General features: G+C 44.1%; 1 protein-coding gene across 1 annotated transcript; it reads left to right on the top strand.

The window, feature by feature from the left end:
- The first annotated feature begins 8,210 nt into the window (after positions 1-8,210).
- On the top strand, positions 8,211-15,157 carry LOC126085061 (zinc finger protein 599-like). Its single transcript, XM_049900011.1, has 4 exons — positions 8,211-8,446; positions 9,536-9,662; positions 11,589-11,684; positions 13,491-15,157. The coding sequence occupies exons 2-4, from the start codon at positions 9,536-9,538 to the stop codon at positions 14,738-14,740; spliced, it is 1,473 nt and encodes a 490-aa protein (XP_049755968.1). The 5' UTR covers positions 8,211-8,446; the 3' UTR covers positions 14,741-15,157.
- The last annotated feature ends 844 nt before the right edge of the window (positions 15,158-16,001 follow it).

Raw genomic sequence — 16,001 nt, 5'->3', positions numbered from 1 at the left:
TTGAGGGCTAAGGTGCACCTGACCCAAGCCATGGTGTCTTCAGTTGCCTCGTATGCGTGCAACAGTTAGGCAATGAATAAGGAAGACCAAAGAATTGATGCCTTTGAATTATGGTGTTGGCAAAGAATATTGCATACACCATGGACTGTCAGGAGAATGAACAAATCTGTCTTGGAAGAAGTACAGCCAGAACACTCCTTAGAAGCAAGGATGGTGAAACTTTGTCTCACATACTTTGGACATGTTATCAGGAGGGACCAGTTCCTGGAGAAAAACAGCATGCTTGGTAAAGCAGAGGGTCAGTGAAAAAGAGGAAGACCCTCAATGAAATGGGTTGACACAGCAGCTACAACAATGGGCTCAAACATAGCAACGATTGTGAGGATTGTGCAGGACCTAGCAGTGTTTCAATCTGCTTTACATAGGGTAACTATGAGTTGGAACCAACTAGACAGCACCTAACAACAACAACAATAACATTATGCTTCCATGGAGCCCTGGTGGTACAATGGTTAAGCACTTGGCTGCTAACAGAAAGGTTAGCAGTTGAAACCCACCTAAGGGTTCCGTGAGAGAAAAACCTGGCAATCTGCTTCTGAAAATATTACAGCCTTGGAGACCGTATGGGGCAGTTCTACTCTGACATGTGGGGTCACTATGAGTTGAAATCAACTCAACGGCAACAGATTTGTAATTTTTAAATTATTCTTCCAGGAGTCCATGGGTGGCACAAACAGTTAAGCACTGGGCTGCTAACCAAAAGATTGGCAGTTTGAATGCACCCAGAGGTGCCTTGGAAGAAATAGGGTCAACACTAGAGGCCCTAATACATTGCATTAACAGGATACAAACCTTTAACTAACAATACAAAAACACCAGAAGATAAGCTAGATAACTGGGGTCTTCTAAAAATCAAACACTTATGCTCATCAAAAGAATTCACCAGAAGAGTAAAAAAATAACCTAGAGACTTCGGAAAAAAAATTTGGCTATGGCACATCTGACAAAGACCTAACCTCTAAAATCAACAGGAAAATCAACACCTCTACAACAAAAAGACAAACAATCCAATTAAAAAATGGGCAAAGGGTAAGAACAGACACTTCACCAAAGAAGACATTCGAGCAGCTAATAGATACATGAGGAAATGCTCACAATCACTAGCCATTAGAGAAATGCAAATCAAAACCACAATGAGATACCATCTCATCCCCTACATTACTGGCATGAAACAGAAAATAACAAATGTTGGAGAGGCTGTGGGGTGATTGGAACTCTTATGCGCTGTTGGTGGGGATGCAAAATGGCACAACCACTTTGGAAAATGATATAGGCTTCCTTAAAACGATAGAAATAGAAATACCATATGATTCAGCAATCCCACTCCTAGGAATATATCCTAGAGAAATAAGAGCCATCACACGAATAGACATATGCATGCCAATGTTCACTGCAGCATTGTTCATGAGAGCAAAAAGATGGAAAAAAACCTAGGTGCCCATCAAGAGATGAATAGATAAAAAATTATGGTACATACACACAATGGAATACTATGCAACAATAAAGAACAATGATGAATCTGCAAAGCATCTCGCAGCACGGATGAATCTGGAGGGCATTATACTGAGTGAAATAAGTTAATCACAAAAGGAAAAATATTGTATGAGACCACTACTATAAAAACTCATGAAAAGGTTTACACAAAAAAGAAACAGTCTTTGATGGTTATGAGGGAGGGTAGGAGTGGGAGGGAAAAACACTAAATAGATAAGTGGTAACTTCCATGAAGGGTAAGACAGTACACATACTGGGGAAGCCAGCACAACTTGTCCAAGACAAGGTCATGGAAGCTTCACGGACATATCCAAACTCCCAGAGGGACCCAATTACTGGGCTGAGGGCTTTGGGGACCATAGTCTCAGGCTAGCCAAGACTTGGGCTAGCGGCTTGCTGGCAGTCTTGCCTGCTGAATGTCGATATTCACAGCCTGTGCCAGCACTGCTTTCTGGCCTGCTGATCTTGGGTTCACCAGCCCCTGTGGCTACTTGAATCAGGAGAATTTTCCTTCCTGTCTCACAGACTTGGGACTTACAGCCTCTAAAAGCCATGTGAGCCATTTCCTTAATATATATTTCTCTTTATATATATAGGTGTGTATGTATCTATATCTATATAGATATAGATGCTTTACTAGTTTTGCTTCTCTAGAGAACCCAGCCTAAGACAATTGCCAAGTGAAAACCCTATGGATCACAACAGAATATTGACTGATATAGTGCTGGAAGATGAGCCCCTTAGGTTAAAAGGCACTCAAAATACACAGTGGCCACAGCAATGGGCTGGACCATACCAACCATTGTGAAGGTGGCACAGGACCAGACAACATTTCATTCTGTTGTACATGGGGTCATCATGAGTCAGAGCCAAATCAATGGCAACCAACGACAACAAAAATGATGAAGGATCTCAATAAATGGCACAGAACCCACTTTTTAAAAAATTCTGTGTTGAACATCTTCTATGTAAACACTGTACTATGTACTAAGCATTGTTCCAGACACTGAAGTAGTAAATAAAACACATAAAGCCCCTGATCTTATGGAGCTTACACTGTAGAGTAGGTAAATACAAACAATAAGGAAACAAGCGAATATATGTATGATATCCATGGTGGTGGTAAGTATCACGGAGTCAGGTGGTGGGAATCAACGAGTTCCATGTCCAGAGAGAGGCAGGTATATTCAATCACATTGTCATTAAGTTAATGTTGGTGGCTACGATAGGCGGACAGTGTTCCACTGCTATTCATAAGATTTTCACTGGCTAATTCTTTCTAGGAGTAGACTGTCGAGTCCTTCTTCCTAGTCTGTCTTAGTCTGGAAGCTCAGCTGAAACCTGTCCGCCGTGGGTGACCCTGCTGGTATCTGAATACCGGTGGCATAGCTGCCAGCATCACAGCAACACACAAGCCCTCACAGTATGACAAACTGACAGATATGCAAGCAAAATTTTACTGAAGGTCATTCAAAAGTGGCTGCAGCAGTATATCGACAGAGAACTGCCAGAAATTCAGGCCGGATTCAGAAGAGTGGTACCGGCAGATATCATTGCTGATGTCAGATGGATCCTGGCTGAAAGCAGAGAATACCAGAAGGATGTTTACCTGTATTTTACTGACTATGCAAAGGTATTCAGCTGTGTGGATCATAACAAATTATGGATAACATTGCAAAGGATGGGAATTCCAGAACACTTAATCGTGCTCTTGAGGAACCTACACATAGATCAAGAGGCAGTTGTTCAGACAGAACAAGGGGATACCAACTGGTTTAAAGTCAAGAAAGGTATGCATCAGGGTTGTGTCCTTTCACCATACCTATTCAATTTGTATGCTGAGCAAATAATCCGAGAAGCTGGACTATATGAAGAACGGGGCATCAGGATTGGAGAAAGACTCATTAACACCCTGCATTATGCAGATGATACAACCTTGATTCCTGAAAGTGAAGAGGACTTGAAGCACTTACTAATGAAAATTAAAGACCACGGCCTTCAGTGTGGATCACACCTCAACATAAAGAAAACAAAAATCCTCACAACCGGACCAATAAGCAACATCATGATAATGGAGAAAAGACTGAAGTTATCAAGGATTTAATTTTACTTGGATCAACACTCATGGGAGCAGTAGCCAAGAAATCAGAAGATGCATTGCACTGGGCAAATCTGCTGCAAAAGACCTCTTTAAAGTGTTGGAAAGCAAAGATGTCACCTTGAAGACTAAGGTATGCCTGACCCAAGCCATGGTATTTTCAATCGCATCATGCGTATGTGAAAGATGCACAATGAATAAGGAAGATGGAGGAAGAATTGACACCTATGAATTGTGGTGTTGGCGAAGAATATTGACTATACCAGGGACTGCCAAAAGAGTGAAAAAAATCTGTCTTGGAAAAACTACAACCGGAATACTCCTTGGAAGCAAGGATGGCGAGACTGGGTTTTACATACTTTGTACATGTTGTCAGGAGGGATCAATCCCTGCAGAAGGACATCATGCTTGGTAAAGTACAGGGTCAGCGGAAAAGAGGAAGACCCTCAACGAGGTGGACTGACACAGTGGCTGGAACAACAGGCTTAAGCATAACAATGATTGTAAGGATGGCGCAGGACCAGGCAGTGTTTCGTTCTGTTGTGCATAGGGTCGCTATGAGTTGGAATCGACTCGATGGCACCTAAAAACAACAGGCAAGGGGTTATTGAAATTTTTCAGAAAATAATCAAACTTTTAATTAAGAACTATCAACCTACTAGCCCCAACAGGGTCTGAGCCCAGGTTTTTCTGTTGGGGTGCCCTGTGGCCCTCATTGGTGTGCTGAATACCACAGTGTATACCTCAAAATAATGCCTGGGTCAAACAATTGGTACCTTCCAAATCTAGCCCCTAGGCCCAGAGCATGTGAATGGTTTAAGTCTAGGCAAAACAAGAGAGATCCGGCAGGGGTCTGGGGACCATGGTTTCAGGTGACATCTAAGTCAATTGGCATAATAAAATCTATTAACAAAACATTCTGCATCCCACTTTGAAGAGTGGCGTCTGGGGTCTTAAACGCTACCAAGCAGCCATCTTAGATGCATCAATTGGTCTCAACCCACCTGAATCAAAGGAGAATGAAGAACACCAAGGACACAAGGCAATTTATGAGCCCAAGAGACAGAAAGGGCCACATGAACCAGAGACTACATCATCCTGAGACCAGAAGAACTAGATGGTGCCAGGCTACAACCGATGACTGCCCTGATAGGGAACACAACAGAGAACCCCAGAGGGAGCAGCAGACCAGTGGAATGCAGACCCCAAATTCTCATAAAAAGACCAGACTTAATGGTCTGACTGATACTGGAATGACCCCGGTGGTCATGGCCCCCAGACCTTCTGTTGCCCCAGGACAGGAACCATTCCCAAAGCCAACTCTTCAGACACGGATTGGACTGGACAATGGGTTGGAGAGGGGTGCTTGTGAGGAGTGAGCCTCTTGGATCAGGTGGACACTTCAGGCTATGTTGGCATCTCCTGCCTGGAGGGGAGATGAGAGGGCGGAGGGGGTTAGACTCTGGCAAAATGGACACGAAAAGAGAGAGTGGAGGGAGAGAATGGGCTGTCTCATTAGTGGGAGAGTAGCTGGGAGTACGTAGCAAGGTGTATATAAGTTTTTGTGTGAGAGACTGACTTGATTTGTAAACTTTCACTTAAAGCACAATAAAAATTACATATAAAAAAAAGAAAACCTTATGAATTAAATGGGCACACTAGTCAGGGGCAAGGATGAGAAGGCATGAGGGGACAGGAAAGCTGGTAACTGGGAACCCAAGGTTGTGAAGGGGAGAGAGTTGACATGTCATGGGGTTTGTAACCAATGTCACAAAACAATATGTGTAGTAATTGTTTAATGAGAAATTAATTTGCTCTGTAAAACTTCATCTAAAGTACAATTAAAAAAAAAAAAAGCAGAGATCCAAGTTTCCTAAAAATAGTTGCGTCAATTCCAACTCATGGTGACCCATGGGTGTCAGAATAAAACTGTGCTCCATAGGAGTTTTTTTTTTTTTTGTAAATAATATTTTATTGTGTTTTCGGTGGAGGTTTACATGGCAGTTTAGGCTCCCAATCAACAATTTCTACACAAGTTGTTCAGTGATGTTGGTTACATTCTTTACTATGCATGAACATCCTCATTATTTCTGTTCTGATGGTTCCCATTTCCGATCTAATTTCCCTGCCCCCTTAAAATCTCATCTTTGTTTTCAAGTAATTGTTTACTATTTTTGTCTCATGTAGGTTATTTTTTAAAGGAGCGCAGTACTCATGGATGATATTCTTTATTTTGTGAACCATCTGTTATTTAGTGAAAAGGTGACCTGAGGGGCTAATTTCAGTTCAAGGTTTAAAGAGTATTCAGGATAATAGTCTTGGGGAGTCCTCCAGTCTCAACTGGTCCTGTAAGTCTGTTTTTTCTTTAGGAATTTGAGGTTCTGTTTCACATTTTCTCCCATTCTATCAGAGTCCATCTATCATGGCCCTGGTCAGAATGGTCAGAAGTGGTAGCTGGGCACTATCTAGTTCTTCTTGTTTCAGGGTAGATGAGGCCCTGGTTTGTGTAGACTCTTAGTCCTGTAGATTAGCTTCTTCTTTGAGTCTTTGGTTTCCACCCATAGGGTTCCAATGGCTGACTTTTTGGAAGTAGGTCTCCAGGCCTTTCTTCTGAGCCACCTCTGGGTAGACTTGAACCTCTAACTTTTTGATTAGCAGACAAGTGCATTAACCATTTTCACCACTCAGAGACTCCCAAGTTTAAGGTATATATTCATCTAGAATTATGAAGAGGAGAGCTTCAGGGAAGAAAGGGAAGAGCAAAAGTCCAGGCAAAGGGAAGAGAATATACAAAATACCTGAGGCAGGAAGGGTTTGAGTTTGGAGATCCTGAAATAAAACCAAAGCAGAAAGGAGTAAGGTCAGCCTAGGCCAGAGAATATAGACAAAGAGTACATTTATGGAGAATTACATTTGATAAAACTGAGTTATGAACAGTTGGGAGAAATATTTTATTTAAAATATAGTATTCAAATATTTGAAGATTGGATTGAAAACATAAAAGGTAAATTTCAAGCTCTCATATATAAAAAATAACATGCTGGATCTAAACATAAACTAAAAAATGTCCAAGAAAAAATATGATCATGACTTTTTTGTAATTTTGATCTGGGCAAATCATTACAAAGCATGGACCAAACCAAAAGACATAGTGTTTTGACAAATTTGAATTCACAAACTCTTCTGTTATGTTGAAAGAGACCCAAATAAATTAAATAATGACCCAGATCATGGTGTCCAGTAAAGCTGTCTTGCAACTGTTTCACTAAGCCTAAAATTATTTCTGATGATCTGTGTGTCTCTGGCTTCATATGAGAGATTTTCAAAGCTGAAACTTATAAAGAACTATTTGCCACCTACCATGGGACTGTCAAGGATTTCTGATCTTGCAATATTATCAATAGAAAGTGAGTTGGCAAAAGGCATTGATTTTGATGAAGTAATTCACACGTCTGCAGCTTTGAAGACCAGGAAAAGAAAGTTCTGGTTAGGTCGAGACGTTCACTAACTGCTGAAATGCTTGTGTATCTGTTCTTGTTTATTTTTATGGTATTATTTCATCATGAATATATTTCCATACGCATTTGTCTACAAATTCTACATTATTTGTGCTGTTATTGATTATGCAAACCTAACCCATTAATGTATCTCATATAAAGGTAAAATGTAACGTTAAAATGAACATCATTTTAATGTCGTTTTTAAACATTTTTACTTCGAATTCTATAGTTTTCTTACCAAATTTCACTTTAACTACATGAAACTATGTAAATATAAATACATTTAGGCTGTGCGTATGATATTGTAATTTCAAGGTGTGATTTTAATTTTGCTAGTTGATTGTCACCACTATTGCCATTACATTCAATGATATATGGGAATTATTATTTATGAGTAACATTAGTACAAAAAAACATTACTAAGGATTTTGTATGGTCTGGTACTGGAGAAGGTCCATGTGGTGGGTGACACCATGACTAACCACACTAGGTGACACCAACCCGAGTGATACCACTGTATACACCTCAAGTCCTGTGACTGTAATTGCCCCAAGGAATGGCAGAGATATAAGTGTGAAAAAAAATTATAGATACTGTTTTGGTCTCAAGGAAAAAGACAGATTTCTCTGGTTATTACATATAGTCACTATTTTATCCATTGATATATTTGGGGTTCACGGGAGACTGATGTAACATCTATAAAGATTACAGCCTTGGAAACCTTACAGGGCACTGTACTATAGTGTCGCTAGGAGTCGGAAACTACTCCACAAAAGGCAACTTCGACGATCAGGGAACCCTGCACTCGCCGGAATCAGAGTGCTTCCCTTTTAAGAGGAAGCATAGCACCGGCCCCTTCCTGTTTCCCAGCGCCCCTTTCGGTGCCTCAGAGCCAAAATCCTGGAGACCGGAAAGAACGTCCCTGAAACGGCCGGATGTGAAGTATAAACGGTACTATTACCCAGAAGGCTGTGCGCGGTGAGTCCTCGTGAGCTCGCATCAACAGGCGATAAGCCAATGAGAGCCCAGGACGCAAACTGGCGTCAGGGCGGGACTTCCGGTGTCCTGTCATGGTCGTTACTTGCTTAGTGGCTGACCTGTTTTAATTTAAGGGCGGCTGTGACTTGTGCTCCGGCGCCGGGCGGGACAGGGCGATGTGGCTCATAGGACCCCCCTCCGCGCTTTTGTAAGGCCTTGGGGCAGGACTCACCTTAGCGCTTGGGGTCCCCCGGATCGCCCGTCTGTCACGTCCGCTCCGCTCGCAGTATCCTTGTCTCTGAGGGACTCGGTGAAGGTGAGTCAAGGCTCCCCAGGCCTCACAGAACCGGCACCCATCCCTATGGTCCCGGCACCCATCCCTATGGTCCCGGCGACCCGACACAGGGGACGCTGGTCTCTCCAGGGTATTCGCCTTTCCCCTCCCTGCTGTTGGATGTGGGCGTCTGGGGGTGGATAAGTGATCACTCCGGACCCAGGGTTCGCAGCCCAGGCCAGGGATTTTAGGAGAGGGTTCCCATTTCTGGCAGCCAAGTGGATGCGATGTGGACGGATGAAATGGGGCTTCTAATCGCGGAATCTCTTTAAGCCGCGTCCTGTGCCCGGAACAACGCGCAGGGTGGAGCGCGGGCTGCAGAGTCCAGAGCTCATGGTGCACTCAGGTCGACCTTCTTCCTCGGGCTGTATCCTTGATCAAGTCCCCCGCCGCCCTTGACCTCCATTTATTCTTGTCTCAACAATTCCTTTGCCTTGTTTGCGGGAATTAGGGAGCCCTGGTAGCGCAATGGTTAAGTACTCGGCCGCTAACCAATATGACTTATTGGTCAGTGGTTCCAACTTAGCTGAAGAAAGACCTGTCGATCCGCTTACATAAAGATTGTTATTGTTGGGTGCCATTGGATGGATTCCAACTCAACGACCCTGTAAGACAGAGTAGAACAGCCCCATACGGTTTTCTTGGCTGTAATCTTTACAGGAGCAAATCGCCAGGTCTGTTTTTCCATGGAGCAACTGGTGGGTTTGAATTGCTGACCGTACCTTTTGGTTAGCAGCTGAGCGCTTAACCATTGGCCCACCAGGGATCCTTCCATAAAGATTACAGCCTAGAAAACCCTGTGAACCAATTCTACTCAGACTCAATAGCTCATTATGAATTGACTCAATGGTACCTAGCAACGAGTGATGACACATGCGTGATATGTCCCCAGTACCTACCCAGTGCGGCCTGTAGCTCTGAATGCTGTCAGGAATTGGTGCCTCTGGCCATGGTGATCTTTGGCACTACCCTAAGTAGATACCAGTCCCTGGGCCACTCTGGACTGTCACCAGTGACCAGGCAATCAGACTGGGCCAAGGCCAGTGATGTGGCCTCTGTTTCACTTTCCAGATGTCAGTGACTTTTGAAGATGTGTCTGTGACCTTCACCCAGAAGGAGTGGGGGCAGCTGGATCCAGCCCAGAGGACCCTGTACCGAGAGGTGATGCTGGAGACCTGGGGGCTCCTGACCTCGCTGGGTAAGGCCTCACCTTTCTTCTGTGTGGGGGAACTGCAGCCTCCATGCTGTCCTCTTCTGCTGGAAGACCTCTCTACAATGCCTAGCATGTCCTGTTCCCACCTCCCCAGTCACCCTGTGTCCATCAAACATTGTTGGGCAAGAAATATAGTCCATCTCAAAACTGTGCAAGTACCAAGAGTGAAGGCTGTGTTAGAAGGGCATGGGGTGTCTCATAGAACTAAGGGTAGGACCTTCAGCTGAGCACCGTGAGGGGCTGAAATCAGGAAGTGAAATAGCCACGATTATGTCCGGGCTTCTGCGTCTCTCTTTTTTATTTCTCTTTGTGAGTCTGCTTGTTCTGCTCTGTGCAGATTGGTCTCAGGAAGTTAATAGCAAGAAGTGGCCACCCCAGTCCTCACTCTTGGAGACCCCCAGATTTTTTTGTGTGTACTTCTGTCTGTGTGCTCATATCATTTCTGTGTTTCTTTGCCTTTCCGACCATCTTCGTGTGGATGTTCTCATGGCAGAAAATGCACCCCCCCACCAGCCTACACTTCCCTTAACCTCTTAACCCCAGTTTCCAACACAAGCAGACTTTAGCCTGAGATCCTAATTGACTTGCCTGACTTGTTTGGGTCAAGTTCCTCGTAGCCCACCTAGCAGGGTCACAGGTGGTGCATAGTTCTTCAAGAAGGGGATGAGTTAGACCACTAGGAGGTGTTCGCCCGCAGTGCCACCCATATCCTTCTAAACAACACAGTCTCAGTTCAGAAGCCTCTTTGACTCCTGGTGATGGCACAGACATCACTTGTTTCCCATGGCCTGGGCCACGGTCTTCTGCAGACATGGTAAACAACTTTACGTGGTGCACGTACACATGATCAGATGACACGGAGGAGCAGTCAAAGAAAGCCTTTCTTTCTTCCTTCTTTTCAGTTTTCTCTTTATTGTTAAGAGAGAGTTTTCTTGCTGAGTCTCTCTTATTGTTAGTTGATGTCAGGTCGGCTCTAACTCATGGCAACCTCGTGTAAAACAGAACAAAATAATGCTGGTCCTGCACCATCTTCACAATTGTTTTTGCAGCTACTGTGTATTTTGAGTACCTGCCCACCTTAGGGGCCTATCTTCTACCACTAGATCAGACAATATTCTGTTGTGATCCATAGGGTTTTCACTGGCTAATTCTTAGAAGTAGATCACCAGGCCTTTTTTCCTAGTCTCTCTTATTCTGGAATCTCTGCTGAAACCTATCCATCCTGGAATCTCTGCTGAAACCTATCCATGATGGGTCACCCTGCTGGTATTTGAAATACTGGTGGCATAGCTTCAAGCATCACAGCAATGCTCAAACCACCGCAGTAAGACACACTGACATGTGGGTGGTAGCTGAGTCTCTAGTGCCTCTGTAATTGTGGCTAATTTCCTTTTTTACCTTGAGCAGGCCACACAAGCTTGCTGGGACTTGGTAGCATTATTTTGATTTCATTCTTGTATTTTGATGCTAACTTCCCACTTGTAGCAAGTGAAACTGGTTTGTGCATTTATTAAAGCAATGCGAGGTTCTGTTTTTCAGTAAATATATTTATGAATAAGTTGGTCATTTTGAAGAGCAATGAATAGTAATGGGCATAGGTAGTAGTCCGTGTGCGTGGATCCCTGTGTCCCATAGCTGCATCTGAACAGTTTGCGTTCTAGAACATGGAGCTCAAGGAGCATGGGTGCTGCCTAGACAGTTAAGACACCTAACACCACCTTCTGCAGCCTCTGACAATCTAGTATGATATTTGTCCCATTAGTTTCTGGGTCACACATAAGCTTTTTTTTTTTTGCTTGAATAGGAGCAGCCTCATTCTGAAACCCCATCCCTGTACTGAAGAACCAGACTGGACTGAGACAAGTCTTTGAAGCTTTACTAAATCTATATGTTGTATTTTCCCATGAACAGGGAAATCTCTTCCCAAACCAGAGCTGATCTACGGACTTGAACATGGGCAAGAGCTGTGGACAACAGAGAGAGGCCTCGCTCCAAGCACCTGTACAGGTGAGCTGTCACACACTGGCCAGGTGTGGGTCACAGCAGCCTCAATTGTGAGGGGACCACTGCCTCTGGAATTTCATGGGAATCTTCTTGGCGCCTGTCTTAGTTATCTAGTGCGGCTATAACAGTAGGTGCCTTAACAAACAGAATTCTATCTTTTAACTGTTGAGGAGGCTGGAGATCTGAATTCCGGGTGCCAGCTCTAGGGGAAGGCTCTATCTCTCTTGCCTCTGGAGGAATGTCCTTGTCTCTTTGAGCGTCTGCACCTCAGTGATCTTTGTGTGGCTTGGCCCATCTCTGCCTGCTGGAGTGCCTTGAATCTCTTTTATATCTCTAAAGAGATTGACTCAAAATACACCCTACATAAGTCCTGTCTCATTATCATAACAAAGACAACCCATTTTCAGATGTGATTATAACCACAGACATAGGGTTAGGACTTACAGCACGTATTTTGGGAGGACACAGTTCAATCCATAACAGGGCCTGGGGGGCCATGGAGCCCTTTGACATGGTCCCTCTGTCCTCCTTCAACATGTGGTTCACTGGCATTGGGGGCAGAACCTGTGTGTTAAGAGTCAGGCTCTTGTCTTTAACTGCTTGGTCTTAAAATCTGACTTTGCCCCTCACCAGCCTTATAAGCCTGTGCTCTTGTAGGATATCTCCCCTCAGTTGCCATCAAGTCACTTCCAACTTAGGGTGACCCCATGTGTGTCAGGGTAGACCTGCCCTTTTTTTTTTAACTTTTTTTTTTTTTAATTTTTACTTGTGGTTGAGAATATACAGAGCAAAACATAAACCACTCCACCAATTTCTGCATGTACAATTCAGTAGCTTTGATTATATTCTTCAAGATGTGGAATGATTCTCACCCCTTTTTCCAAGTTGTTCCTCCTCCACTAATGTAAACTCACTGTCCCCCAAGTTTTTTGTCTATTCTTTCGAGTTGCTGTTGTCATTCGATCCCATAAAGATAGTTCTTAAAAGGGCATAATGCTCAAAGCCTACATTGTTTACTAGTTAAGCTAAACTATTGTTTGGTTTTAAGAAGACTTCAGGGGATATTTTGGTTTAAGGTTTAAAGATTATCTCAAGGCAATAGTTTCAGGGATTCATCTAGCCTCCATGGCTCCAGAAAATTGGGGTTCTGCTCCATAGGTTTTCAATGGCTGATTTTTTTCAGAAGTGGATTGCCAGGCCTTTCTTCTGAGATACCTCTGAGTGGATTTGAACCACCAGCCTTTTGGTTGGTAGCCAAGTATTTAACGATTTGTACCACCCAGGACCTCAGTATATAAGATAAGCTAACTTTAAGCTAGCTACTGTAGTAGATAAACTTCAAAATATCATCGCTCCACACATCTTGTGGGTTCGTGGAAGGCTCTGTCTGCTTGGGCTGCAGTGCCCCTCCCATTGCCTCTCTTTGGCTCCTCCTGTTGCTCTGTTTGGGCTTGTGGGCCATCTCCTGTGGGCAGGCTTCGTTCACTTTCTCGTTCCCGTTTGGCCGAGTTGGGTGGCCTTGGCTGTACTCTCAGCATACCCTGAGACACCCCCTAGAGCACACACAGTACAGATCCCGTCATCATTACTCTGTCCACCCTCCCCCAACCTCTTCCAGGCTTCCCCTTAAAGGTATCAGGAGTCAAAAACAAAAGAAAGAACTATGCAAACCCGTGTGTCATTGGTGTCAAAACCCTGTGGACCTCAGGAGCGCCCGTTTCATCCTCACTTTTCTGGCTGAAGTTGTGATTTTTTTCGTCTCTGTTGACATTGCTAATGGGTCCCTTTGTGTATTGTCTTCCCTTCCAGGTGACAAAACACAATCCAAGACCCCATGGCCTACTGCTTATCAGCCGGCCATGGCTGAAGGAGCCTCACTCCAGGAACAACTGGCTCAGGGAGTCTCAAGGGACTCCAAGTGGGTTCGAACCAGGAGACGAAAAGGGCCACCAGAAAAGCAGGAAAGGCTTTTGAGGACAAGGGTAGTGCCCCAGAAGGAGATCCACCTTGGAGAGAGAGTCCCTGAATGCAGTCCTTTGGGGACACATGGTAGTTTGTACTCAGGAGACTCACAGGCACGAGGCTCTCCAGGAGATGCTTGCCAGGAGCGGGGCTCAGAAGGACCAGGTAACAACACTTTGATTCATGCACGGAAGAGCCCCTGTGAATGCCAGCAGTGCAGGAGAGGGTTCAGCAGGAATTGCTTCCTTATTAAACATCAGCAGAGTCACACTGTGGGGAAACCCTACAAGTGCAACGAGTGTGGAAAAGCCTTTCGTGAGAGAGGAGACTTTGTTCGACACCTGATGATCCACACTGGGGAGAAGCCATACAAGTGCATCGAATGTGGGAAGGGCTTCAACCGCAGCTCATACCTTACGCAGCACCAGCGGATTCACACTGGGGAGAAGCCCTATGCATGCACTGAGTGTGGGAAACAGTTCACCCACCACTCCAATCTTGTTCAGCATCACAGGACCCACACTGGAGAAAAACGCTTTTTGTGCAAAGTATGTGACAAAGCCTTTTGTGACAGTTCTTCCTTAAATAGACATAAGAAGATTCATGCTGACAAGAAGCCATATGAGTGCAGCGAATGTGGAAAGGTCTTTGCCCAACTCTGTGCTTTTGTTGGTCACCAAAGGACCCACAGTGGAGAAACACCCTTCGAATGCAAAGAATGTAAGAAAACCTTTTGTTACAAATTTTCCTTAACACAACACATGTGGCTGCATACCGGAGAGAAGCCATTTGAGTGCAGTGAATGTGGGAAAGCCTTCAGCCTCAGGGTAAGACTGAGTCAGCATCAAAAGATCCACACTGGAGAGAAACCCTACGAATGCCACGAATGTGGAAAGGCCTTTACCTTTAGCTCAAAACTCAGTCGGCATCGAAGGATCCACACTGGAGAGAAAGTCTTTGTTTGTAAGTGGTGTGGGAAGGCTTTTGGCCAGAGGGATTACCTTAATCGACATCAGGTAACTCATCGTGAGGAAAGACCTTTTGTAACCACTGTGGGAGATCATTTGACTGGGAAAACCATCTTATTCGCCACCTGAGAATTCCTACTGAAGCGAAACCCCATTATGTGTCACTGCTGTGAGGAAGCCTCCGGGCCGTGGGGGAGATGGAAATCTCTGTCACACATGATTGTGGTGGGTGGGCCAGGAATAAAATGCTTTATCTCAGTGCTCATCTAATAGGACTTTTGAAATTGATGACATTTTTATTAAATTACAGGTAGCCCTGACTTACGACATATTCACGAGTCACAACGAACTGCACTTATGACTGTCTTTTTTTTTTGTACCTCTCATCGTTAGTAATATGTACTACATACAGTGTTATAGCACGTAATTTGCTGATGTTATCGTTCTCATGCCAACCCCCAAAACAAAGATCAGATTTATAAATATACTGATAATAAAAGGCAATAATAGTGAAAACTCTAAAAATATTGAGGTATTCTGATAATAAAAGGCAATAATAATGAAAACTTTAAAAAATTTGAGGTATTTGACTTATGTCAGAACCAACTTATGACAGAGTAGTTGGAACTGAACCCCATCATAATTTGGGAATTGCCTTACTTCCCATTTGGTTTTGTAATTCTGGGGAAGATACGGAAGAATATGCAGGGCCCCCCCCGGACAGGTGGGGAGTCGCACTTTGACCATAGCAACTCCTGGGAGATAGGGTGCAGTAGTATAAAAACACTGGGACTTGCCTGCTGAGATTCTGAAACCCCAGACCAGTGAGTTTGTGGAAGAGTGCCAAGAACTTGGGTGAGCAAGCCACATGCTGAATTTGGAGTTTTAGCCACATCCTGAACTTGAAAAAATAAATTTCTCACCTTTAAAGCCATCCACTTGTATTTCTGTTACAGCGGCACTTAGCTAACTAAGACGTATTCTCGCCACATCCTGAACTTAAGTAAATTTCTATCCTTTAAAGCCATCCACTTGTATTTCTGTTACAGCAGCATTTAGCTAACTAAGACTTATTCCCTGCTGGGTTAGAGAGGAGAGGAAATAATTTGGAAGAATTTGAATCATTGCTGGCTTTGAAGATGGAGAAGGGGGCCCATTCATCAGTGAATGTGGGTGGCCTCTAGATGCTAGGGACAACCCTCAGATGACAGCAAGAAATGGGAATCTCAGTCCCCCCAACTGTCAAGAACTTGGGCTCCATCTCTCACTGTGTTCATTAAATCTGGCCATCTGCCCGGTCATTTTGGATCACCTTATTTGCAGGTGTGGAGGAACAGGAATGTTGTAGCTAAGGTAGTAGTTAGGCTTGTTTACAATCACCATGGAAACC

Source organism: Elephas maximus, chromosome 11 (genome assembly GCF_024166365.1).
Source record: "Elephas maximus indicus isolate mEleMax1 chromosome 11, mEleMax1 primary haplotype, whole genome shotgun sequence".
NCBI classification, from domain to species: Eukaryota; Metazoa; Chordata; class Mammalia; order Proboscidea; family Elephantidae; genus Elephas; species Elephas maximus.
Note: the sequence above shows the minus strand (reverse complement) of the source record. Positions and strands in the feature narration are given on the sequence as shown.

Excerpts from the sequence above, each read along its gene's own strand:
- LOC126085061 (XM_049900011.1), top strand. The coding sequence starts at position 9,536 with ATGTCAGTGACTTTTGAAGATGTGTCTGTGACCTTCACCCAGAAGGAG. Across the intron at positions 9,663-11,588 it reads GGGGCTCCTGACCTCGCTGG|GGAAATCTCTTCCCAAACCA; the intron begins GTAAGGCCTCAC and ends TCCCATGAACAG. Across the intron at positions 11,685-13,490 it reads CGCTCCAAGCACCTGTACAG|GTGACAAAACACAATCCAAG; the intron begins GTGAGCTGTCAC and ends CTTCCCTTCCAG.